Below are 25,519 nucleotides of genomic sequence, written 5' to 3'. Positions count from 1 at the left end.
TAACACGCGCTGTTTGACACAAGCAGAAGCAGAGTTTCTTAACAAGTTTGCATCAGAAGCTGCAACAAAAGTTCATGGAACAGACGAGCTTGGCAGATTGCTGATGACCAGCGGTCCCCAGCCACCCATGCCTGCCAAGGGGTAACCGAGCCCCAGGGATGTGGATGGACAGGACCGGTCTAGAGATGGGGCCAAGAGTAACCTGGGCTGGCTGGGGAAGAGGGGCTGGCAACCAAGCTCCAGTGCCTGCCCTGTCTTCAAAACTAGTTGAAATGGTGCCTCGCAGGTAGAGCTGGAGAAGGGTACTAGACAAGGGGAGCATTTTTTAAAATTTAAATGAGATGGTGGTCCTCTGGGATTCAGTGAGGGGCTCCAAGCACTCCTGCACATCTTCCTTACCAAGTTCCTGCCTCAAATACAGGAATCTTGAAATCACTTAGCATGCTTATAACGTACGTGAACATACCTAATGTTTCAAGTGAGAAGGGTTAATTTTTAAAAGAGGAATACCTGAGCATATTTCCTCTGCTCTCCACTACACCTCCAGGACAAATAAGGATGAGTTGTCAGGTTAAATACAAGCAGTCAAGTGACTGAATTATAATTTACTCTGTGCTCAATTTAAATTAGTGTGAGGCTATTAAAATATACAGTATAAATACGGCAATTCATCACAAGCTGTCATGGATGACTTCATCTATTTGCTGGAGTGGCATACGTTCCACTAAAGGGAACGAGAGCAAAATCACAGGTCAAATTAAGCTGCTATTCTGTTTTAATTCACTTATTTAATCTGTGGCGACATAATTGTCTTTTACAGTATGTACAACTCAAAGGAAATTTGGGAGTATTATAGTCAGTATACAAATGATTAATCAAATGGTCCATTTAAATGCTAGCTTAAGAGCAGGAGAAACTAAAAGCAGTTGAAGAATAGCAATCAGCCAGTATACACTCAAATTTTTCATTTGGATTTTTCCCTCTAATTAGAAAAAAGTTACCCTTGAATAACATATTAAATCCTCTGCACGTTATCTAGCTGTGAAGTTTACATAAAATATGTAATGACACAGCGTTGGTCTATAACACAGGAATTAGCATTGGGTTGTTTTCCTGTTCAATATATTTGCAATATTATCTACCAGCTGACAGCATTTTAATCAACAGGTTTTCAGCATGTTATCTTGTCCTATCAAATCTGTATATTATTGTCAAAAAAAGCCCCCGAAATGCAGAACTCTGCTTTCACAGATCCATCCAGTGATGTTCCTATTAGTGTGGTAATCCTCTGTCAACACTTGATCCGTGTGATGATCATGTCAAGACACTGGCATTACCATCCTCTTTTTATTGCTGGCTATGCTGAGCCATAGATGTGGTAAGTAATTTTCTTAATAGAGCAAGCCAGCACGATCACTATTATAGCAGGTTTCCTGACCTCCAGCTTGTGAGCATGTTATTTCAAACTATGATAACACACACATGTTGATGTAGTATCTCTTCTGAAATCACAGTAAAAAAATATATATATAATTGAGAGTGACAGGACCACCATGAGCAGTATCTACAAGAGAACCCAGTTTCCCCAATCTTCAGGATGCTAATTATCCAGGAGGACTACCCAAACCCTTGGACTCTGAGGGAAACAAGAAGGTGAAATTGCTGGGGGAAAAGGCTTTTTGCCACAGGGAGGTGGATTTCAATTAACCTTGCAAAGGGTGAACTCATTTCCCTTCCTGCCTGTGTGAATTTTCTCGTGCTCCACCTCCTCTCCAGGCAGCTTCTGAGGGCACCCACAGCCCCCCGGCAGCACGGGGCAGGGTGGCGAGCAGCAATGCCAATGCCAAGCAGGGCTGGCACAGACGATGCTCTCTGTAGAGCTTGAAAATTGAGGAAGCAATACAGTAAGTACCAGGGAAAAGCAGCATCCTTATGCAACCCCAGCACTTAGGGGAAGAGTTTTTTTAGTCCCGCATTGACAATTGTAATAAAAAATATTTTTGAATATTAAATTTTCTGTACTTTTGTGCCTATCACAACTCAGAGAATTCCTGTCTTACTGCTCATGACAGGTTTCAGAATGACAGATACCACTTGAAAGGACTTTTTCAAAGTGACTTTTTCCAAATTTTTTTCAAGTGATATTTGTATTCCATAAAATTAGAAGTTACTTGGATCTTATTTTAATTTCCATATTTTCCACATGAAGAGAATAATTTCAAATCTAGTAGTAAGCATTTGCTTTTCTCCTAGTGGGGTGAAGGAATTTATTTATGTGATCCTCAGGAAAGCCAAAACATGGGCAGAATCTCCTTTTAGTAAATTTTATCTGATTGGAACACCAAGACAATCTGAGCCCAAATCTGAAAGTTACCCATATATGTAAATATTGCCTGGTAAATATAAATGCTTCATTTGAAGTTTTAGTATAATCTTACATCTTTAAATTCCATTTAACACCAATTCTGCTTGCAGCAACCAGCTCCCATCAATCCTCTTGCCCTCCTCTCCCACCCCCACATTTTTTCAGTTTAACTCAGTTACACCAGTATTTCATGATTATGTAAAGACAGCAAAAAAAAAAAAAAGAGCCCAAACGCCTATTTTACAGTTTTAAAACTAATTACTCCATAAATTGTGTTTTTAAAATACACCTTTAAGATCCCAAACTATTAATTGGAATTGTATGAATGCAACAATTAATTTATCTTCCAAAAGTCTCTACTGCTCTGAGTTTCAACAAAATTGCCAAATTAAAAAAAAAGTTTGATATATTAAAAAAGGACGTATTTCAATTTTTTTATAGATGAACTGTATTAATAATTTAATTTACAAATTTAATTTAACAAATTACATATGAGAGTTGGCATACTGTTTACCACAGCCTTAACTGAACTTTCAGACAAGACTGGTATTTATTTGACCACATAGCACTATAGTATACAGCTTCACTGCTGTTAGCAAAGAATGCTAACAAAGCAAACAAACAAAAAAGCCAAATCAGTTGGATAAAAAACAATTGGGGGGGGGGCATTAAAATAAATAAAGCTGATAAAACCACAAAATCTGTTAGGAAAACAGAATATTATCCCAAAGAAAAGAGGGAAATTCTCTTTATTTAAAAACAAGGTTGCAGAGACCACTGAAGAATATGCCCTTGGGGACAGTTTGGCATTAGCAGAGAAAGGTACAGGCTGACATCCCGCGACCTTTCCATCCCCGCTCCTGCAACGCCAGGGCTCAGGACGGTGAAGCAGCACCTCTGCCAGTCGCCAGAGAGACACAAACCACAACTGCACTGGGACACATCCACGTAACCCCACGGGAAGACGTGGTGGTACCTACACACAGTGCCAAGTGATTCCTGGTGGACAAAACCTGGATTCTGGGAACGCTGTGCTTTGGAATTACTGAATTTATGGGCTGGGGTTTTCCTGCATAAACAATGTAGACTTTAATGCAATAAACAAATTGAGATCTAAGAATCAGAGGGAGGGGAAGGAAACCAAGGTCAAGAAAGAATGGAGAGAAAGAAAGAGAGAAAGGAAATTACTGTAATATCTTACCTTTACTGCTAGTATTTTTCCACTTGGGACATGATATGCCCTGCATGAGGGAAAAAATTAAATAACTTGAGAACCCATAAAATTACCTCTATACATATGTGCAACATGTATACACTAATTTCACAGAAAAATGACTTGGACCTAATATGTTTTACGTTAAACCAATTTTATATAGCATTTCTAAAGAAAGACAGATGAAAACAATTGATCAAAAGACTATAGTTACAATGAAACCATTAAGCAGGTTTTTACATCTGCATGTTTTATATAAAAACTACACACTGAAGACTTTCATACAGCATAACGGCAAACTTGTAAGTATGAACTAATCCACTTTCACATTTTCTTTCAATGAAATAAAATTATGATATATCCATTATTCAGAATCTGCACGTAAAACAACATTTATCACACAAGTTTGGCAGTCCTATGGGTATTTTCAGTGGTAAGACAGTGAGATACACAGCTATATCAATCAAAGTGAAGTAAAACAGGTAATGACTCATTCTTTGTCATAACCTAAGGACCCACAGAAAATACTAGCAAAATGAACTTTCTGCATTTGTATTTAGGATTGGTATGTGTGTGTGCATACAAGTTAGAAAGCATTATTGTTAATGCTCACATGTGCCCAAAATAAATTTCCAGTTCTGTCTTTCCGAAGACAAACATTTATAATTGGCTATTTAACAATGACTTGTGTATTCCTAACCAAGAACTCTTAAGAAAATAAAAAGGTAGGTGAAACAAAAAGTCTACTAAAAATCCAATGTAATTTTGCATAAAAGCAAAACCATTAAAGGTTTTCCTCTTCACTAGTTTTATTGTCTCATACTGATTTATAACACTATGCACAGTAATGTCATATATGTGGGCACTAAGTTTAAAGAATTATAATATTTTACCACTATATACCTCTAGCAATTATTACTGAAGAAAAGCTTTAATAGTTTTTTTTGCATGCAAAATGATACATAGTACAGGGCGAGACTGTTGTTTAATCTTATTTATGACCCTGAGTGCTTATATAATTTCTGTTAATAGTTTGGCAGTTTCTAAAAACTTCACCTTAATTTAATAACTCACGGATAAACATTTATGTAACCGAGTGGCATTAGCTTTTTGGAACAGAGTTTTAAAAGGCATATTAAAAAAAAAAATCAGTGTTATTTAATATCAGTACAACACGCAAAAAGCAAAATCATCAGACGAAACTGACAGACTGATAGCTGAATGCATAATCAACGAATCCAAAGGAGTAAATGAACTCTGCTGTAACTATGGATGAATCAACAGTGGCAAAACATTATGGACTTAAGATCAGCAGAAATGATAAGAAAATGAACAGGTTGAGATAGCATGCTTAACGTCTGTTAGCTTAATATGTACTGTGCCGGACAGTTTGGCAACTTAATTAGCTTGTCAAGAAAGCTGATCTTTTTTCCATAAGAGAGATCTCCTGTTTCCAAGTGAATTAAAAGGGAAGACTTGATTATTTAATTATGATGCACGCTAATTCATCCGTGGAAGTTTGGGTTAAATTTCCAGCAGAGGGCAGATACCTGGTTTGGTTTACAGAGCACTGACAGTACCAATTTAACATTTAATTATCGCTGAGAATTGGATCACAAAGGAGATACCATGCCCATGGGTACAGCGTGTCCAGTGGCTTTGCAAATGGCATGCTACCTGGGAGGAAAGGAATTTGTTTACTCCAGGCTGATCCGGCATCTCAATTGTCCTGACCTTCCTCAACACAATAACTGTAAAGTGATTAATGAAGTTTGAATAGGAGCTTTGGTTACACCAAAAGACAACCCTACACCTCTGTAGTGTTTTAATTAACAGCTAACACTTCAAATTAGTCTGTAGTTGCTACAGTAATTACCCGTTCCAATGAGTGTGTAGGGAAAACGTCTTTGTCAGATATTATGTAGAACTGTAAGTTGGAATTGATCATTTTGGTTACAGTCAGCACAGCTAAAGCCTGAAGATTTAGTACCTTTATGTAGCTTCAGAAGGATGTACTAAAAAAACCTCCACAGAATAATGTGCACAGCATGAAGAAAAACATACTTTTTGTGCATACTGCACCCATCAGTAAGTCTATGGATGTCTACAAGGAGATTAATTTTCATACTCTATAAGTAATGTGAAGTCTCATCTCAAGGGTCAACTCTCACAGATTTCAGTGTCACCTCCAAAAGTAAGTAAACAAACTCATCAGTGGAGAACCAGATCATTAGATGAAGCAAAACTAGCAAAATGCAATAGGTTCCTCAGCAACGCTGTACATTTCAGTGAACACACACTTAGAAATCTTCCAGGATGGTAGGCAAATGATGTCGCCTAATAAACAGTTACAACAACTCCTCTTGCTAGGAATGCGTTTGAGCAGTGCCTAACAGTAAAGACAAGTGGATGTTAAAAATGAGTGAAAACAGTTGCTAAATAGCTGCTGAACTGCTTAAAGACAAATGTGAAGAGTAGAAATTCAGTGCATTGAAATGCAAAATATTCAAGGAAAACACTGTTTTGATGTTTGCAAAATTTCATTCCTTGCAGGAACCAGCTCTGGGAAAACAAGTTCATTCTTCTGCTCTTTTTTGTTGGGGTTTGGTTTTGGTCTGCTTTTGACCCACTGCAAAAGCTATAACAGATGATTGAGAACAGGTGGCTATAAATGATTTATTGTTAAGGAGAAATTGAAGAGACAGTACTACATCAGAGAGCCAACTTCGGCAATCAGAAGTTTAAAAAGTAATTTTGAACACCTGATGCCAAGTGTCAACTATTAAAAAACAGAAAAGGTATTATTTAAATTTGTTGCAATTTGCCAACTGCAGGAAGCAGGTTCTGATGTGCATTTCCCCTTCCCTCTCTGTCTCTTAGTTACATCGGGAATTTACAAGACAAATACCATGGCACGGAGTGCTCTTTTACTCTCTAGAGAGGAAGCTCCTAACAGACATTGGGACAAATTAAGAATATATTCTTCTGCAGGGTCTGACCCAGATCCCACCCAGGTTAGCTGCAGAATTGCATCTACCATAAACTTGATGTTTTATTATTTTAAGTGCAAACTGATGGAAATGCTATGAGATTAATAACCACCATAATAACAACTTTCTCCAATACTAAAATACTTTAAAAATATACATTTTAAAATAATGACATAGTACTTATTAAAATAGTAGAAAAATAAACACAACAATCAGACAATTCATTTGGTGCCCAATTTCTGCACATAAAGAAACCATAACTCCAATACTCTGCATGTAACTTTTCATTTTATTGTATTTAAAAAAAAAAAGCAGTTGTTAGCTATTGTAGCCACAGCATTTTTTTAGGCTGAGGATAATGACTGAAGTTATTAAAAAAAAGCAAAACTCAGGAATCCATTTTGGGATACCAATCTTGCAAGACAATTAATTATTTTCAAATTCACCGAAGTCTGACTGCAAATAGGCGCTGTGCATCTGTAAAAAGACCAGATAGTGCAAAAAGTTGTAGGTATCTTAAACCAATTTGCGGTGACATCTTCAAAGTGAACAGTAAAAGCTAGTAGTTGAAAATTGCATCTTAGTCTCAGAATATATACAGGAAACAAGAAAATAACTCATCCTCATTTTCCCCAGAAAATGAAAATTCTTCACGGAAACAAACTGTTCTTTCTTGATGCTCAGAAGTATATTTCTGTTTCTATGTACAATACAGATAAGGACAAAACCCGCACTTGACTGAGCAACCAATTTAACATTGCTAGATGAGGAGAAAGGTGATAAACAACACAGTAGAAAGCAGTAAATGCAGGAGCACCCCTTACACATATTAGCAGTACCTGGTGCAGGGACCAAAGTTAAGAGATTGTTGTTTAATTAAAACCGAGTTTCAGTAGCTCAGAATAGTAACTCCCAACAAAATTTTTATAGGTTTCACAAAAGAAGGAAGAAACCTTCAGGGAGGATGGAGTAAAGAAAGCAGCAACTTTCAGACCTCCTCAGAAAAAAAATAAATATTCCAGCAACAGAGGCAGTGTGGTAGAAAGCACTGCACGAGCTCTGAGAAAGAGGGGGAAAACAGAGCAAGAAAGCTGGAAGCTAGATAGGGAGATGATGAGTTTTGGGGGGGCCTTCCGTCCCCCCTGCCCTGGCACACTGCTAATGTGAGATGGAGGAAGTGGCCGACATCTCAACATGCACGGCAGGCGATGCAGAGAGGTTGGCTTAAAGCTGCCGCATGTCGTCTACGACAAGGACAGGCAGACTTCAAACACCGCGTACTTTGAAACATTCTGACTGGGGAAAAGAAATTTAAGTCTCCCTTCACATTCCCACTAGAGTTTGTTACTCTGAGCCCCCTACATCCATTACAATGAACAGCTTCTAAGCAAGACTGGCACAGTTGTGTCAAATATTTTATTAACCTTGACTATTAACCATATCCCTAGACATTTAAAGCCCTGAGGGGACCCATGTGAGCCAAGTCCTTTAGCATAACTTTGTCTCCTCTACTCTGAAAACCAAGAGTGCCCCTCAGGGAGCGGTGCGAAGGCAGCTTGCCCAGCTCCGTGGCAAAAGCTGGGTTATTCTGGGGAATAAGAAAGACAGTGTGAGCAAGCGTGCACTCTGCTTGAACAAAGCCCTCCAGCTAAGCCGGAAAAACTTCTGATGGACTGTGGAGTACAGCGTGTGCATCCCTTGTGTTCCAGAAAATAAAAATCAATATCATGGAAAACTAGAATAGGGCTTTGGGGGAACTGCCAACTCCTCGGCATCTCTCCCCCCGTATATAAGAAGTGTTTCTACAGGAAAGCAAATTACAAAACGAAAGTGTCAGAAGCAGCTGGTTTCCGTTTTAAAAGAAAAGGAAGAAAAAGGTAACTGAATTTCACATTGCCTGCTTTGTTCTTCCCGAGGTCTACTGCAAAGAAAAGCAGGGGAGAAATGCAAGATGCTTTGGCTCAAACATCTTTATGGAACAAACCATAGCCCATCCTAATATTTAATGCTAAAAATTTCATACACTGAATATGGCGAGTTTCTACTCAGTTCAAAAGTAAAATAAAAAAACCCAACCAAACAGAACATGCACAAGGTTCTTAATAAATAGCTTAGATGCCAAACAAAAAATTTCTCCCTCTTTCAACTTGCTAAGACTAACAATTTTATATTCTCCCTGTGAGAAATTGTACCTAAAAGCACAGTGGGGTGCTGCACTACTTGCTGTGATTGTGGTATAATTTCTTCCAGGGCAAGCAAAGAACTAACTTCAGGTTTCAACATGCAGGCACTCAAGAGAAACAGCAATATTCAATTTGTTTTCTAATTTTTAATTGTAAAGCATTTGCCCACATATGAGTGACTCAAGGATGGTCACATCAGAAGCACAGACTGAGTATGCAAAGATCCTTGAGCTTTCTCAAACAGCTTTTCCTAACATATATAATAACTTTCTACTACAAACTGAGTTTACTGTTACCTGAAAACTGAAAATAAATGCAGTCCCTTCCTAGAAGCAAAAATTCATTAAAATTATTTTATCATGGTGCTAATGCTGATGCAAAAAAAGCACTGAAAAAGCCTGCAGCAGCCTACCACGCAGAAGATCCTGCTTCCCACCTGTTCACTCCGGTCACTAGGATGTATTTTTATATTTTTCCCCCAATAGCCATGGAAACAATTTCTAATCAATAAGATATTCCTTGGCAAGACCAAATGATTCAAGGGAAAGCCATGACCTGTCTGCTATGCCAATGAGTCAGTCCCTTCCCTTCCTAGAAATATAACTAACATCAGCAAATACGACAAAATGATATACTGACAGTACTGTTACATTAGTGATGTGACTGCAGGATGCAGGGATGCAATGCTCCCCTCTGGCTGAGGTACCAGAGAAACTTAGGGCTAAGGCCACAAACTTAGATCTGCTGTAGCTCTACTGGCTCACCCAAAGTGTTGGTATGTCATTCTGCTAAACGATGCTTTTAGCAGATGAAAGAGTGGTTGAAAGGGACCTCTGCACACCATCTAATCCAACCTCCCTCTTGAAGTGGGACTGGAGGAGTAGATGAGCTCAGCCATAGCTTTGTCCAGCTCTGTGCTGAAAGCCCGAAGGATGGAGATCCCCTGCCACTCTCATGCCCTGTTAACGGTGCTGCACCATCTTACTTGCAAAGAGGTTTCTCCTAATGTCCAACATGACCTTCCCAAGTGGCAACCTGAGGCCACAAAGTAAATATTTCAGGTCCTTTCTCCCAGATACATTTCCTTCTGCTTCACACCTTGATATGTGCTCATTATACACATTTGTTAGAACCATCAAGATGTCATTTCACTCGACAAGAATCACAAATACGGTCCCGTTTCGCCATATCTGCTCACCCACAGCACTGCACTGATGAACTACAGAGGAAGTCGTCCAGACATCCTCCTCACTCGACGCACAGAGTAACACGCGTGAAAGGTCTCTGGGACTGAGGCAGAGTATTTCCTAACAGAAACGAACATACACATAGAAGCCCTAGGTTTCTTATTTGAGTTAAAAAGTTAACACAAAAAGCTATGGTTGTAGCAAGCAGCACCTTAGGATGTAAGGGCACTGAACGAAGTTAAACTGAACATTTTCCTGCCCTATGAGAAATAACCTAGAGCAAAATGACTGCGTCAGTGTCGCGCAAGATGAATACAATTCTCTAAGTGTTATGCATTACAGAATGACATGGCGGTCACCAGCTGCAAACTATATGCAGCAAATCACCCACAGATTTGCTTTACTGTTAATTTTTTCCCCCCCCCCCCCCCCTTTTTTCCCTAGTACTGCCACTGTCCGTCACGCTCCTGGTCAGACTCTGGCAGTCTAATGCGGCAATTGTCACGTACTCCGATGGCCATCTAAAGAAACAGATTCAAATTGTTTCTAGGAAATAAACACTTTGACAGTTGTTGCCTTCTGCAATAGACAAACACATTAGCCTGACTCTCTGGCTGTTAAAACAGGAAATCCAAAGTGCACAGCAGTTGTAAAAAGGAGCTTTTATGGGGACTGTGCTAGTTCAAACAGCAATCTACACCAACCTCCCCTCTATCTAAAATCCCATTACAGATGCTTGAGTACTGATTGCAAAATGATTTGTGTTAAACTAGAAAACAAACAAAAAATACTTGTATCTAGATTTTAAACTTTTCAAAAGAGAAAACTGGCACTAGAAGCTGCATAAAGAAAATACCGAATAGCAGAATGTCTCACTTAACCCATCTCTGTGGGAAAGAGGCGGTTTTGGCATCCAAGCCTAAGCACAGTAGAATGAATCCCTCACCTCTTTTATGCTGTAACCTACTACTATTTCCATCTGTTAACCACTTATACGAGTCTTCCTTCTCCACTGCAGCCAAACATTCAGGGTCAACCTTTGAAAACTGGATTACAAGTCACTCTCCTTGTACCCATCCCATTACAATTCAGTCCTCATTCCTTAGAAAGACCTGTAGACAGAAAGGACTAAAGACGGAGATGGCTTAGCCTTGACACTGCTTGAGGAGGCTGTGGTGCCACCATCCCCATTACTAGGTCACTCACTACCACAGGACCAACCCAGATCAGATGCAGAGACAGTCATGTATTTCAGCTGCTGGCTTTAAAGTAGCTGCAAGGACAAAAGACAGCACAGCAGTCATAAGCTTAGACTGACACGGACAGGCATTATCTGACACAGCATAAAGCCTGTCAGTACAAAGTAAACCCATCACAATTATAGGAAGAAATCTGAAGCAACAGAGTGAGCCAAAAAGTACGTCACATCCTATGGTGATGGCAATTTAGATGCTAACATGTCTCCACAAGGAGACCTAAAGCTGGATTTTCTGCATTATCAAACCATTTGTTCATGAGATGCGTTCATGACGCTCACAGCATAACAACTATTAAGGAAAAACAGAGCTGTTCAGTAATTCAGTAATGACCAGTAGTAGAAAACAGAACTGTACCAAGAAGCAAAAGTTTTCTAGGTATTCACTGCAATAGCTGAAAGAGCATTTTCTTCTAATTGTTGTTCAGTTTCAAGTAGAAAGCTTGCTCTTCCCCAGGAGCAGATTGAGAGCATAAACACCGTGAGGTTAGTTACACTGCTCCATTCACTACTGGATTGCAGATACCACCATGATGAGCAACACGCTAGAAACAATTTTGGCATTGCTCCTCTTGTATCGCTCCTTGCCATCGTCATCAAAACAGCTGTGGTGACGTATAGGGAAGGTGGTTATACATCAGAGCTGGGTATGGCTGGCTAATCTTTATGAGACCAGCAGATATCTGAGCAGTTGATTTTTAGCATTTTAAGTGAGCATTTTCAAAGAATCTGGGGCGAAAAGAAATGGAAAAATCAACATCAACCTTGCCGGTGTTCTTCACAGAGACATCAGAGATTAAGGAGAGAGTCTGAAACACATCACTGGCAGCATAATGGCAAAAAAGGATTCCTACATGAATACGCATTTCTTCTGTCCCTTATAATTTCTCATTCACTTCTATGAGCAAAAGCATTATTTTAAAAAGTATTCTATGTTAGGGAACAGTCAATGTCTATAAGCTTGGCATAGCTTGGCTGTGGCAAATTCCACCAATTCTCTACTACACACGGTGTTGTCTGTAACCAAGAAAGAGATGATATTGCCCACATTGGGGCAAGCTGCAGAGAAAGCTGCACTATGCTCACACTCCACCTCACTCATTGGTAACAAGAACAAACTCAAATTTTCAGGATTACTATTCTCTTAATCTTCCAAGCTATGGGCATACAATGCAAACAAAACAACTTTAATTTAAGAATCATCCAGTTTCTAATTAAACAGCCATAGGCAGCTGGCTGGATACATTTTAATCAGTTTCAATAACCTATTGATTGTATACTGAAGCTTAAAAATTAAAAGTAAAAAGATGACCGGGGAATTGTCCCATCTCAGAACAACAGTAGAACCCTCTGTAAATAACTCCTCTTTTAACCATCAGCTAAATGAACACTTCAATACTGCAGTACAAAGTCTTCTGCAAAATTACTTTAACTAACAAGCAGAAATTTATCAGCTTCAGCCAAAATCAATGCTGAAATCAATTTGAACACTGGTTGTGTCTAAAGGGGCTCATTGGCAATTTAGGGAAATTACACCATGTAAATGCCTGTGCTTTAATTGAACAGTTTCATCAACTAGGCTGTGATTGCTGTCCATTCATTTATTTACTTTCACTGCAGCTACCATTCTGCAAAGGAATGGGTTTTGTCAGACTTGAAGGAGGTACTTTATCTTCATTTTATGCACTTTTGTGCATAACAGATTTTATGAGGCAGGCAAGTGATAGCTGGGGTCAAAAGAAACAAGTGAACAGCAATCACTGGTCAGTCTTGTTTAAACTGCAATGATAATATGCAGAAATTTGGTGGCGTATTTCTAACTTAGTCCAGCTATTATTGTTCCAATGCTTTTCAGTGTGACTAAAAATAAAACAAAACAAGAGAAACAGAAAATGAATGTAGCCTGGGAAAGGAAATAAAGGAAAATGCCTCCACAACTGCAACACAAGAATGCAGGGAGATGCGATTTTCAGACTTCACATGGCCACAGATTTGTTTTAACACCAAACAAAACATTGAACCTGCTTGTACTTCCTTTTTTCAGAGCTGCATCAAGCACGAGGCTGGGACAAGCAATGTGTAGTGAGAACCTCCCCTGGAAATACAATACTGACGATGCCACGTGGGTCAGCTGGCAGTGCTCTGGGCTGGGAACCTGCAGAGATGGGCTCTGTTCCTGCTTCTGTCTTGGGAAGATAATTTCCCTCTCTGTCTCCATTTACCCTCTGCCGTGTGCAGAGGATGACACTAGCTCCTTTGCAAAAGGGCCCAAATAATCTTTGAAGTATTTTGAAGAGAGGCAAATTATTGTCATTGTATTGCATATTCATACAGAAATACAGAAACGAATGAACAGAGGAGAGCAACAGCTCTGCTTAGATTTAGACTGGCTTCCCGCAACATTTCAGGTACATGATGATTACCGCTTTTAAAGAACAAACTGGGACTATAGAAACCCTCTTGAGGGACCTCCTTCATGACAGCACCAGTGTCCTGCATTAGAAGCCATGGGATAAGCCAGAAGGAGCAAATCTTGCTGAGTCAAAGCTCTTCAAGGCAATGATAAACTCCGGCTATTCCATCACCATTCCAAGTAGAGCTAAATCACCTCCACCTCCCTCACTCTCAAACATCGCTAAATCTCCTCCAGCTTCCTCACTCCAGAACTGACATCGCTTTTTCCCTGGTAATGTTAGAGGATCTGCAACACACTTGCCAGGCACCGTTTGCAGGCTGTCTTGCAAGAGATAGCAACTTTCCAGCTGTCTTGCCATGCGCTATGTTTAACGTGCTAATGGGGCACCCCAAGGTTGGTTGAGACAGAGAATAAAGAAACAGGCATATGCTGGAATGTACAACTCAACAGAACAGCAAAATTGCTCAAGTAAATTGCTCAAACAAATTAAGCTTCCACGTTTATCTGTATTTTCCCTAGCTATACAATTCTTCTGGGCGGTACATCATCAACAGCCACTTCTCTCCCAATTACTCAACTTAAAGTGAAGCCGTCTGGTTTAACAGCATTTTGCTAAGATGATAACCGATTCTCCCTTTTCTTCCCTCTCTCCCAAATACTAGGTAGCTTCACAAATTAGTTACAGCATCATTGGGACTTTATGTTTATTTCAGTATACAGAGTGTTACAGCTTGCTGCTGCTGAAGACTCCTCTAACAAAATCCAAAGATTTACAAATCATACACAACACCCATTTTTAAAAAAACCCAGGCACACAGAAGGTTATACCATGCCCTAAACACAGTTACTTGAATATCTCACTTCTCATTAGCTACAATTGCAAAGCAAAAACTAAAAATATGAAATAAGAGAAAAATATTATTTTTGCTTGTACATAAAGGAAGGAAATCGTGACACTTTAGATATACCATGTGAGAAGAGACTTCACCGAGTAATTATTTGCCAGAGATAAATACCTCTACTCTGTAATCCTTAGGTTCAAAACATATACAACTAAGCATTTTAGGTCTAAATAATTTAATGTAGCTACTCCTGAGACTAGCTGGCAGAGTGTATACATCCCATTACAAACCAAAATGTTAACCTTCTTTCACTGAAGTAAAAAGGAGAAATCTTACCAAAACAGTCTCAGAGCTCTGCAGCCAATGATGGAGCTAAAAGATGCAGCACAGAAGCACATACTTTAAACGTCTTTTGGACCTACCTGTGAATGATTTTTTCAAAAAAAGCAATTTAAGTAAATAAAATAGATGTACTGGTATACAGAAGTTTTCTGCTGTGAAACAGCTCAAACTGTGCATTCTCCATCCTACCAGCTTCTATAAAATAGTTGATAAAAAATTAGAAACCCTGTCACAGAGCTGGAAGGTCATGCATCTACCAGAGTAACAGTCTTAGGGCCCTCTTGTCAGGTCAAACCTCCATGAAATAACGGCAGCTGAGAGTTTCAAAAAAATTCGACTCAACGATACTCCACGAAAAGTGGAAATCCCAGTTAACGATGTAAACTACCTATAAGGACCGGCAAACAGAGGAGAAAGATACAGGCGTGCTTTCAGTCCATGTTATGGCAGATTTCATCACTTTCTTGACAATCTTTACTCAAGACAAGGTACACACTGCCCACTATGCACCAGTGGAAGAATTCTTTCTTTCTGATTGTTTGTATATTCAAAGATACTTTTTGAATATACAGTTTGGGATTATTTTTATGTTCTCATGTATTTTTGAAAATATAAGCAATCAGAAAGCAAGAATAATTAACTGGTTTTGCCATATCTAACTCTATAATTGTTATCATTCCTTAATTAAGAAAATAGTGTACTAAAAGGTAGGGGAAAAATAGGAAGTCAAACAACTAAAAACCCCCTTCTTTTTAGAAAAGGAAAAACATTTAGATTCAGCAAGTTCTCACTAGAAATATTGCTATAAAGTATTGATTTTTTTACCAGACTCAATTGACTGAAAAGTTGTTTGTATAGCAATATTGGCCAAGCCAATATACTGGAACAATTTTGCTACACACAGTAATCAAGTGTATTTCTAAAGTATAATTATACTGTCATAAAAATAAAGCTAAGATACCTCTTCTCCAAGCAATAAAACAGTTGCAGCTGTAAAGAACCCAAATAAATGAAATACATTTTCTAACTAAACATAGTGTCTTCCAAAGAGAACAAAAACACCTCTTCTCTCTCCCTTAGGCCAAGGTTAGCATGAAAAGTGATCAATACTTCAATCTCAATAAACTATTTCAATAGTAGTTAATTCACATGGAAAGAGAGGCTGAAAATTTTTGCTCAGCGACCTGCGACACGCTATCTTGTTTGTTAAATGCTGATAATATATCATTGCCATAATGGATATGACTTAGTATAAAGAGCTAGAAAGAAAGAAAGATACCACATAGACACACTCATTCTTTAGATTCAGATCAATACTACACACAGCCTCTTCTGAAACAAACCAACAGCAAGAAATGCTGGAAAAGGAAAACAGTCAAACGTTTGCAATTAATTTTATTTGACAAATGTTTATTGATTTACTGGAATAAAATATATGTGGGTTGCTATCTATGACTAGTGCAATCCAGCTACCTGTAAGTATTCCATTTTGCAACTTCTTATTGGCTTGTGTAGCACAGATGATCCTTTGGTGAGGGAGAACAGGCTCCCTTTTACAAAGAGGCAATTGCTCCAAGGTAGGAAGTTCTGTCTGTGCTTTGTCCGAAGCACATCACCACCACATGGTTACTGCCAACTCCCTGCAACAACAGCAGCCAGCAGCTCTTCAGGGATGAAAGAGTGAATTGGTACAACTCTTCAATCCAACGCACCAAGAAACAAAGTCAGGAAGATCTGAGAGGAATGCATAGCTTAGAAGCCAGTTTGGGGAGAAAACTCTATTTCATATTTATATCCTGCTATTATTTGCATTGCAAAGAAAGTAAAACTTCAGGAATATGTAAAATATCCACATGTAAAAATGGTGCACGTTCCCTGGAGCAGTGCAGAATGACACTTGCACTGCAGAAAATACTGTGAAGTCACTGCAACTGCTAATTTAAAATATGAATGCAATAAAAAGGAAGAAGAAAGGTAAAAATATTTCCCTGACACAGAAGAGGGCTCATGTTTTTACAGGTAAAATTTTTTACTTTCCCAAATTGCAGGCAAATGCAACACTCAACCACTTAATGAAGCAGATCACAGCATCAGCCCACACAATGCAGCAAGTCAATGTAGAAGTGCCAGAAGTATTATGCATTCCCTCCTGCACTATTATCCTCTGCACCTCAAGTGTTCACATCTGTCTTCCTTCATCGCTCCTGCAAACTCTTAATAAAGTAGTATTCATCACAAGAGAAAAATATTTTTGTAAAAATATTAAACAAAAAGCAGGCACATAACTATACTACCTTTCAGAAATACAAACAGAAGTAAAAAAGTGCAAGTTTGGCTTTACACAGCATTTTATCCGAATTTTCCATAGGAATTCTACAAAATGTGAAATATGTACTATGTACGTGGCAACATTATAAAAGAATGAGATATTTTTATACCACCTAAAAGCACTGCATCATTGTACACACTAAGCACACAGAGCAAACGTGGAATAGAGCTGTTCCTTGTGAGTAGGGCAGGTGCAAATTGCCAAACAGACATTAAGTTCAGCAGAGCCTCAGTGCAAAAACCTTAGCAAAGCACACGTTCACTTGCCTTGGTTTACATTCCTTAGACTTTGGCCACTATCAGACACAGGATGAAGGGGAGAGACTTTTGGTACAACCTTGTATGGCCATTCTTACGCTGCTCATGATTTCAAATTGCTAGCTCCTCATTTCAGCTACTTCTCTAAAGAAAATGACCCAGAACTGGGTAACAATGACACATGTGGGTTCCATCACTTTGTGGGATATTTATTCCTTGTCCCTAACTGTGCCTCAAGTGCCTTCCACAGGGACCAGAGCATGTGGCCCTCCTTTGTGATGCTTCTTCCACCCACATCACTCCCAGAGCATCTATCAGTGCACGGAGAAGGGAAGCAACCTTCTCTAAAGCAGAAAACACCAAGAAGTCACTGACTGAGCTGTAAAGTTCAACCCCTCTCTCAAATCTTTCTTATTATAAAGTAAAAAAACAATACCGTTTCTGCAAGTTTCTTGGTCTAGGAATATCTTTCTACAAGAGAACGTCAATGAGATTTCTGAACTACATTCCATCTACAAGGCTAACCCGATTTCTGAAGAGTCCATTCGAAGACTGGATTTGTTCCTTTAAGGTTTTAGAAGTTCATTTCATTAAATCTTCTGCAAGGAGAGTCATTTTGCAATGTTGGCTGCCAATTAGAAACTAAACTAAATGCACCGTAGCTTTTAAAACATTTTAAAAAAATGTTAATATCAAAGTTAAAATGTCTAAGGTATAAACAAAATCATAATGGGATGCTGGGTTACTGTATATGGTAAATAGCTCTCTGGAGGAAACCTTTATTACTCCCTCAGGGCTTTCTTATAAAGTATGGATTTCTTAATTCCTAGTGGAATATTTTTCATACACCACTGCAGACTATTAAGTACCAGATATTACATTATGTAGTTTAAACTTTGCACTATGCATGAGAAAGACTTTCCTGTCAAGAAAACGGTATCTCTGCTATTATAATCTTTATAATATTAAAATTAATACTGGCTGCAGGGTATAAGCTTCACTACCAAAATTTGGGGGAGTTTATCATTTAATATATTTATCAGCCTGTGTGTGAAGCTGCTCGTAAGGGAGACAAGTCACTGCAACAGTGAAAGGGGTATTTACTAATTTTGAATTGACAGAGAAAGGCAGAGCAATGGTGTCATCACATCCCACTGGTGTCATTCTCAGTACTGGGCTAGCACAGGGCGTGGTAAGCCAGCAAGAATAATGGCATTGCAAATACTGAAGGCAATTCATTATGCTTCAGGACATTTCAAGTTCCACTTGTGAACCATTAACTTGTTACCCAGGAGGGATTCAAAACTAAGCATTAAAAAGATAATAAAAATGCACCAGCCCTCACAGCACCCAAGAGCAGATACCTTGTAAATATGTAAAGAGAATTCTTAAAAAGTTTATATTAAGAATTTCTTTTATAATCTTTTCTGCATAGCAGCAATGGCCCACCTACAACTCAATACAAATATGAAGGGAAAAAAAAAAAAAAAAAAAAGCGCTGTTAAATCTTATTTTCAAAAATTTTAAGTGAAATTCAACACTCACTTGTAGACTGTGCCTCCATTGCCATGACCGAGGATGTCTCGATACCGTATGTCTTGTTCATTCATCTCCACAAGAAAGAAAGAAAAACAAAAGAGATGTCATGCTGTGGATGGAAATGTCAAGGAAAAGCAACTCTAGGCCATAAACAACAAGCAGTCTGGGTCATTTCAAGTTCAGCTGCAAGAACGAGAAGATCAATACAACATTTGCTGTCCAATTTATAAAAGACGATACCAAGGGACAAAGTGATGGAAAGTTTAATGACAATTTGTTTGCCTGGGTCATTTCATTAAAGTTTGATAAAAGGTGTCAAAATGGAATGATATAATATAGCTCAAGAGGGTCAGGTCACAGATACTGATAGCAAAAGGGTCTCCAGAACAGCACATAGCCAAAGCCAAAGTTGGAGGTGAATGGAAACAATCCAACAGAAAACTGTCATCTTAAGTATGGCTAGAAAAGTTTACGATTTATTCTGGAATCAGCATAATTGATACTAATTGAGTGACAGTTCTGTCAGTAGGATTGCTTCGTAGTGCTCAATTTATATACCTTTTAACAAAAGCAAATCTTCAGAAAAAAATAGTCTTGAATTGCTATCCAATAAAAATAATTTTCCTTGAAATACACAACTAATTGCTTGCCTCAATCTTTCTGTTCACTAGGACAACTCTCCAGATATGACAGTATCCTCAGTTATTCAGACAGAAGCCTGATACAAGCACTGCTGATTGCAAATGTTGGAATTTGGGATCTGACGTGGCTTTTATAAAAACTTATTATATTGCTGAATGAGCAATTCAAATATAAAACTACAGTTCAACCTTCTCCTGTACAAATACATATACTGATTTTCCAGCTAAACTACCTATTAAAAATAAAAATTAAAAAATTACTGAAGACATTTTTGCAACGCACATGTATACCTGAAAATAAATGTTTTAATCAGAATAAATTCTGGACTGTATGCATTCTCTATTCCAAAAAGATCTCCCTCATTGCCTGATCATTTTAAGTAGTAAATGAGATTGGGCAAGTCCCATTTTTAAAAGGTGTTTTCCTAGGAAACATTAATTCATTTCTAATAACTATTTCTATTTTATGGGATACCATGTTAAACATTTTACATAAGTTGGCATGGCTGCTTAAAGACTCTTTGTCATTTTTGTGTATTAAAAGGCACCAAAAACCTCCTAATGATATGTCTGGTCTGCTATCACTAATGTGATTAGAGATCACGTAAACACATCTGAGATAGCTTGAAATTAGCGATTTCAAGTACCACAAGCACCATGGTGAGAGCCACACAGAGCTCGCCATAAGCTAACTATCTGTATTTATCCAACTTCTGAAATGGCTTTTAAAATTCAGTGGGGACATGTGCCGTTCAGTTACTAAGCCATGTTTAAGCATCTCCTTCCATATGATGTCAGTGAAGATAAGAGGAACTTTGCCCCTGGCTTCAAATAGAACAAATAAGCAATAGTAACAAGCTGAAATGCCCTAAAGAGTCAATACTCAGCATGTCTTAACAAACAGAAAATGGAATATTTAACTTACTTAAAATAATAAGTTTTAAGGACAGAAATGATGAACTCCCAAATTTGTGTTCCTTCCTTTCACTACCTGAATAAAAAGCATGCTTGTTTCTCATAGGAAATACTTTTCCTCTATGCATTTCTTCCGGTGAGGTTAAAATCTCTAAGTTCTGAGAAAATTCAAAATACCTCAAAGCAGAAGTTGACTCTACGTTATTACCCATTTGTCGTTAAACCTGGGCCAGGTATCTTCAGAGGGTATGAAATGTCCCATTCAAATATCAAGGTTTATGATGAAAATGAAAATTTATTTTATTACTGAAAGCTATCTTGCTTACTGCATCAATCAGAAAATGCAAATAAAGAGCGGAAAAAAAAAAGACACCTCATAAGAAGCAATAATTCATGAATGGGTTTTAAAATACGTAAAGAATCTACACTGGATCCCTTGCGCTAAAAATAATTTCTCTCAGACTGCAGTATTCATTAATTTAAAGCACACACTGTGTTTAAGAAGTTCCGGTCTTCTAAACTGGAAGACTTTAATTCTCCAGTCTTTGAGCTAACGACAAACATCTCTTTCCTATATTCCCAGCAACGTTCTTCTAAACAAAACTCTTAAGAGAAATTAAATGAATCCACAAAGCCATGAACATACTCGTATCTTTGCTTCTTGGGGGGAAAAAAGAAGAATTTTTTGTAGTTACACAAGTTATAAGCAACAAATTGAGCAGAACCAGACATGAAGCGTATTCTCTTTTCTCCTGCTTTTTGCTAACTGGTAAAAGCAGAGTATTTTCTTCACACCGTTCCCTAAAAGCCAGAGAGAGAAGCAGCTCCATCCTCTGATGCCGCACTGCTCGCGCCTGCTGCCAGTCCAGCACCATTTCTTGTCTCTGTGCACAAAGGAGCAACCAGAAACCCAGGGTGAAATAGGAAGACTGGGGTGGAGCAAGGATCTGCCAGCAACCGGTAGAGAGATAAAGTGTGATTTACTGGCTCAAATAAAGATGCCAAAACATGTGGTGATTTATTTATTTTACTGGGAAAACTGGATTCTCAATCATAAAATGATAACATAATAACAATGAACTCGACAGTAAGGACTGGAATATTAAACCTGCAAAACCAAGTTTGATTGGATGCCAATATTAACAGAATTAATGAAAAAAGCGAAACAGACTTCAATTACGGATCAGCAAACAAAACATCCCTTGCTTATACCCGCTGTTTTTGATAGAAATCAGTGTCTATCTCTTGTAAATCATTAAAAACAAAATGCTCAATTAATCCTTATTTTATATGTAGAGGCCTGACAGAGGCAAAGTCCTATAGTCACACCTTTGCTTCACGAATCGAAGCAATAATGGTTTCAGAAAGCAGTCACACTCTATGAGCAGACAATTGAAGAGATTTAGTAAATCCCACTTTATAGAGCAGAGACTAATCGGAAAACACAAGCCAGTCAAATGTTTCTTATGAACTGTTGACACTATATCAATGCTGAATCAATTGGTGGCATTTACTCTGAGTGACAGAAAAGAAATAAATATTTATATCACATCACCTATATCAATGAACCTAGGCAGAAAGCTATTTCTAACCTGTCAATATTTGATTATCTTGAAGAATCATGTCCCCTTCTTTTAATGATTAATATGAATTCCTTATTAAACCTAAATGGAAACTACTAGAGGAATACCATTATGAATGCCTGAAAGCATAAACTGCCAAAAAATAATAAAAAATAATAACCCAACCCATATTTAAGTAATGATAAGTGTGACTTAATCCCCCAAAAGGGGGAAAAGTTAAAGTTACAACTAAAAACGTATTTCCAGTTACGGATCTGTGACCAAATGTTGCAGAACACAATGCAGCATAACAAAATGCATTTTCTCTCGACAAAACAGTGTAACTCCTATCAGAGCAGGGTGAATAAAATAGTATTAAAACTTACTTTGAATTTTCTTTTTTTTTTAATGGGTTCAAGTAACATTTTTTAATATCATAGTAAGAGTTTTGGTTCCTTTATATCTTTCTAAAATTCTACTACGCAGGAAAGAAATCTGTAACAATCTATTGCAGGGCACACAAAATACTAATTTCTATTACTTAGAACAATTAAAATGCCAAATACAGCTTATGGACTCAATCACAAAGGTAGCTTTTACTCACGCTCAGTAATTCTACTTTTAAAAAAATTAGTAATATTGGAGCAATTATCAACTTCATTTTAAAGGTTCAGAAGCATGCTGCTGGTACTTCCATAATTTTAAGTTATCCAGAAAAATATATTGTTTAGCTATAACTTTGAAACATTAACAGATTTACCTGGTAGGAATCTGTGAATATTAAACTAAGTCTGCACGTAAGCAATGCTGACAAGTTTAAAAATACATTTCCAAGCTGTATTCAAAAGATCCAGTGCCAAACAGGCAAGGTTGCAATACCGGGCTGTTCGACTCACATTTTAGAGGGGCACTCTCATCTATTAGACCACAATGTTACAGGTGATACTGAAGGACAAGCATGAAGACCAGCCTTTATCTTCTTGACACGCTCAACTACAACTACTTGATTCATGAAATGCCAATGAGGCTTGGAGAGGTCATTGTGTGAAGGCACTGAATACGCATCTGAGATAATTAAGATTTCAACCTTCGAAACATGGAGGGGAAGTGAACAGCAGTTAAGAAAATCAATAAGAGTCTTTTATTTGCAGTGACACAGATGTCTCAGTCAATAGAGCCTAATAGGCAAGCTTGATCGCAATGGACAGGTGCCTGCCTCCAAGGCTATCAAAGGGCTTTCACTATGACAAACGTTAAAACATATTTATGTTGCTGCTGAAGAATCTGGGATTCTTTTAAGGTAGTTTAATTTAATGGTGTATATTTAATGTCATTACGCTACTACAAGCCTGCCCATACATTCAGATCAAAATGGGTAAGAAATGATTGCTCCGTCTGTCCAGAACATCCACTTGTCCATCAATTGTTACATTAAACCTTTCACTCCTGGGTGCCAGAATCTGAATGCCTGGAGCAGGAAGAGAAAGTAACAAGACAGCTTTCTACAACTTTGGGTTTTTTTTTGTTTTAGTTTTTTGTTTGTTTGTTTTTTAAGAAGCTACAATGTAAGGAGATTCCAAATAGTACAGAGCGGTTCCTTGCAAGAACCTGCTAAATATTTAAGTATCTACTGCTCTAAAGAATACGAAGGTCATTCTAACTGAGCAGTTGACTTAGTTATTCAAAATTGATTAACTTTCTTCCCTGAAATTGTGGCAGCAGTGCAACATGTGTGAGGTACTTCAATCTATTTGGAGCTAAATCTGATTAGCACATTTGGAGAAATGGGAAGCAAATTGCTATGCCAATCAAAGTAAATCAGGACACATAACTCATTCATATCATGAAGGTTTTCATGGTCCCTCCAGTTCTGTATTAAAAGAACACATTAAAACTAAATGAGCAGTAAGCATCTCTCCACCTATTTGTGGTATGCCAATCACTGCAGTATTAGGCAGTAAACAAGACGTGTGTGTAGCCAAGACTCAATTCAGTGCACCTACCTGGCCGTTTGCAAGTATTTTCTTTAGCTCTGCAGAAGACTTTTTTAAGCTGAAAAATAAGAGGCAATTATTTTTAATAACTTTGCCATTTCACTCTATAAAATAAAGTGAAACCATAAGAAACGACAAACCAACAGGTTAAGTTCATGGTTACATATTCTAATAGATTTAATTTTAGCAATGCTGACTGATACTCAGTATAGCTACTCCTCAAACTGCAGACAGCAGAAATGAAGAAACAATGAACATTTAAGAAAATCAATATATTTTTCACCTTTACAAACTAGCTTTTTTAGATACCTGACTATACTACCCTTTGAGATACAACCTATTGTTTGTCAGTTCAAAGAAAAGAAAAAAAAAAAGATACCCTCACAAACGAAGCGTTTCAAAAAACAACAGGAAAATAAGGTTCATATCTAGTTTTCAGGTGCCTTATCTTGTTTTAAATCCCCTTAAGCCATTATCCCTCAATAATTTCTATAAATCTGCCACAGAAGGGTATGCCATCAACGATGCCTCACTACCTCAACTGACGTTAGATTGGAGCACGGTGAGCAGGTGAGTACAACTCCTGATTTAGGCATCTCAGGGACATACCCAAATTGAGGTGGGTGAGTACAGATTGCCACGTGTATCCATTCCAGGTCAACTTGCTGCTGCAGTCCCTATGCTTTTTCAGGAGAAACTACTCCTGTGTCACTAGTCTTACATTAAGCAAAATGACCCCTATTATTTTCTTCTACTAAGAGAACTTGAACAAACCACAACTATCAGCTTGGTGTGTTTTGTAGGTAAAACTATTAGTGGCTTCAAACTACTTCCACCCACTCACAAAGTACTGCTTCACCTCCTTTCCTGACAAACTATGCTCCTTGTACGTTCAACACAACAAACTGCCTGGGTAGCAATATGTCTGCAAAACTTAATCTCAAAGACACATTCTGCTCTTATTACTGAAGTTAAAAAAAAAAAGTACAAAATAATATATTCTTGAAAGCATGTGCACGTGTCTTGATCACAGATCATTATTAACAAGAACAGTGAAAACACAGATTTCATATTTGGTGTCTTTGTTCTTTAATAGGCCTCTTGTTCCCACGACTACTTTAAAGAAAAATTAAGTTTTCCAAGGAAACATAAGTTGATCTTGTCATCTTTCATGACTAACAATTTGTGAACATGAAACAAAGAGAGACTTTCAATTACTTCAAAAACAAAACTCATAGTGCAGAAGGTTTCGGAAAAGGAATGGCAATTAACCACCAAATAAGGTGACAAGAATCTTCTAGAAGCCTCATTTTCAATGCACTTTAAGAACAAGCTCAAAGTACAGGAAGTACTGAAAGCCAAAGCACAACAGCGACAAAAAGGAGCTTTATTTAGTTCAGTGGTATGACAGATTGGGAGGAGGACTGCAGTTCATAAAGACATTCAGATTTATTTTCTGTAAACAGTCTTGGATAGGATCTTCACCATT

At 38.0% G+C, this 25,519-nt stretch overlaps 1 protein-coding gene across 4 annotated transcripts in view; it reads right to left on the bottom strand.

Annotated features, from left to right (window-relative positions):
* Positions 1 to 25,519, bottom strand: part of MAP2K5 (mitogen-activated protein kinase kinase 5) — a 141,047-nt gene that overhangs the window by 91,414 nt on the left and 24,114 nt on the right. For all 4 annotated transcript variants that reach the window (XM_010572110.1, XM_010572111.1, XM_010572112.1 and 1 more), the window contains 3 exons: positions 24,040 to 24,088; positions 18,925 to 18,989; positions 3,567 to 3,606 (listed from right to left, as the gene is read on the bottom strand). In XM_010572110.1, the coding sequence (XP_010570412.1) occupies positions 3,567 to 3,606; positions 18,925 to 18,989; positions 24,040 to 24,088 (154 nt within the window). The remainder of the gene's footprint in view (positions 1 to 3,566; positions 3,607 to 18,924; positions 18,990 to 24,039; positions 24,089 to 25,519) is intronic.

The sequence above is a fragment of the Haliaeetus leucocephalus genome, unplaced genomic scaffold (assembly GCF_000737465.1).
Source record: "Haliaeetus leucocephalus isolate CR32 unplaced genomic scaffold, Haliaeetus_leucocephalus-4.0 Scaffold339, whole genome shotgun sequence".
Lineage (NCBI taxonomy): Eukaryota > Metazoa > Chordata > Aves > Accipitriformes > Accipitridae > Haliaeetus > Haliaeetus leucocephalus.
Note: the sequence above shows the minus strand (reverse complement) of the source record. Positions and strands in the feature narration are given on the sequence as shown.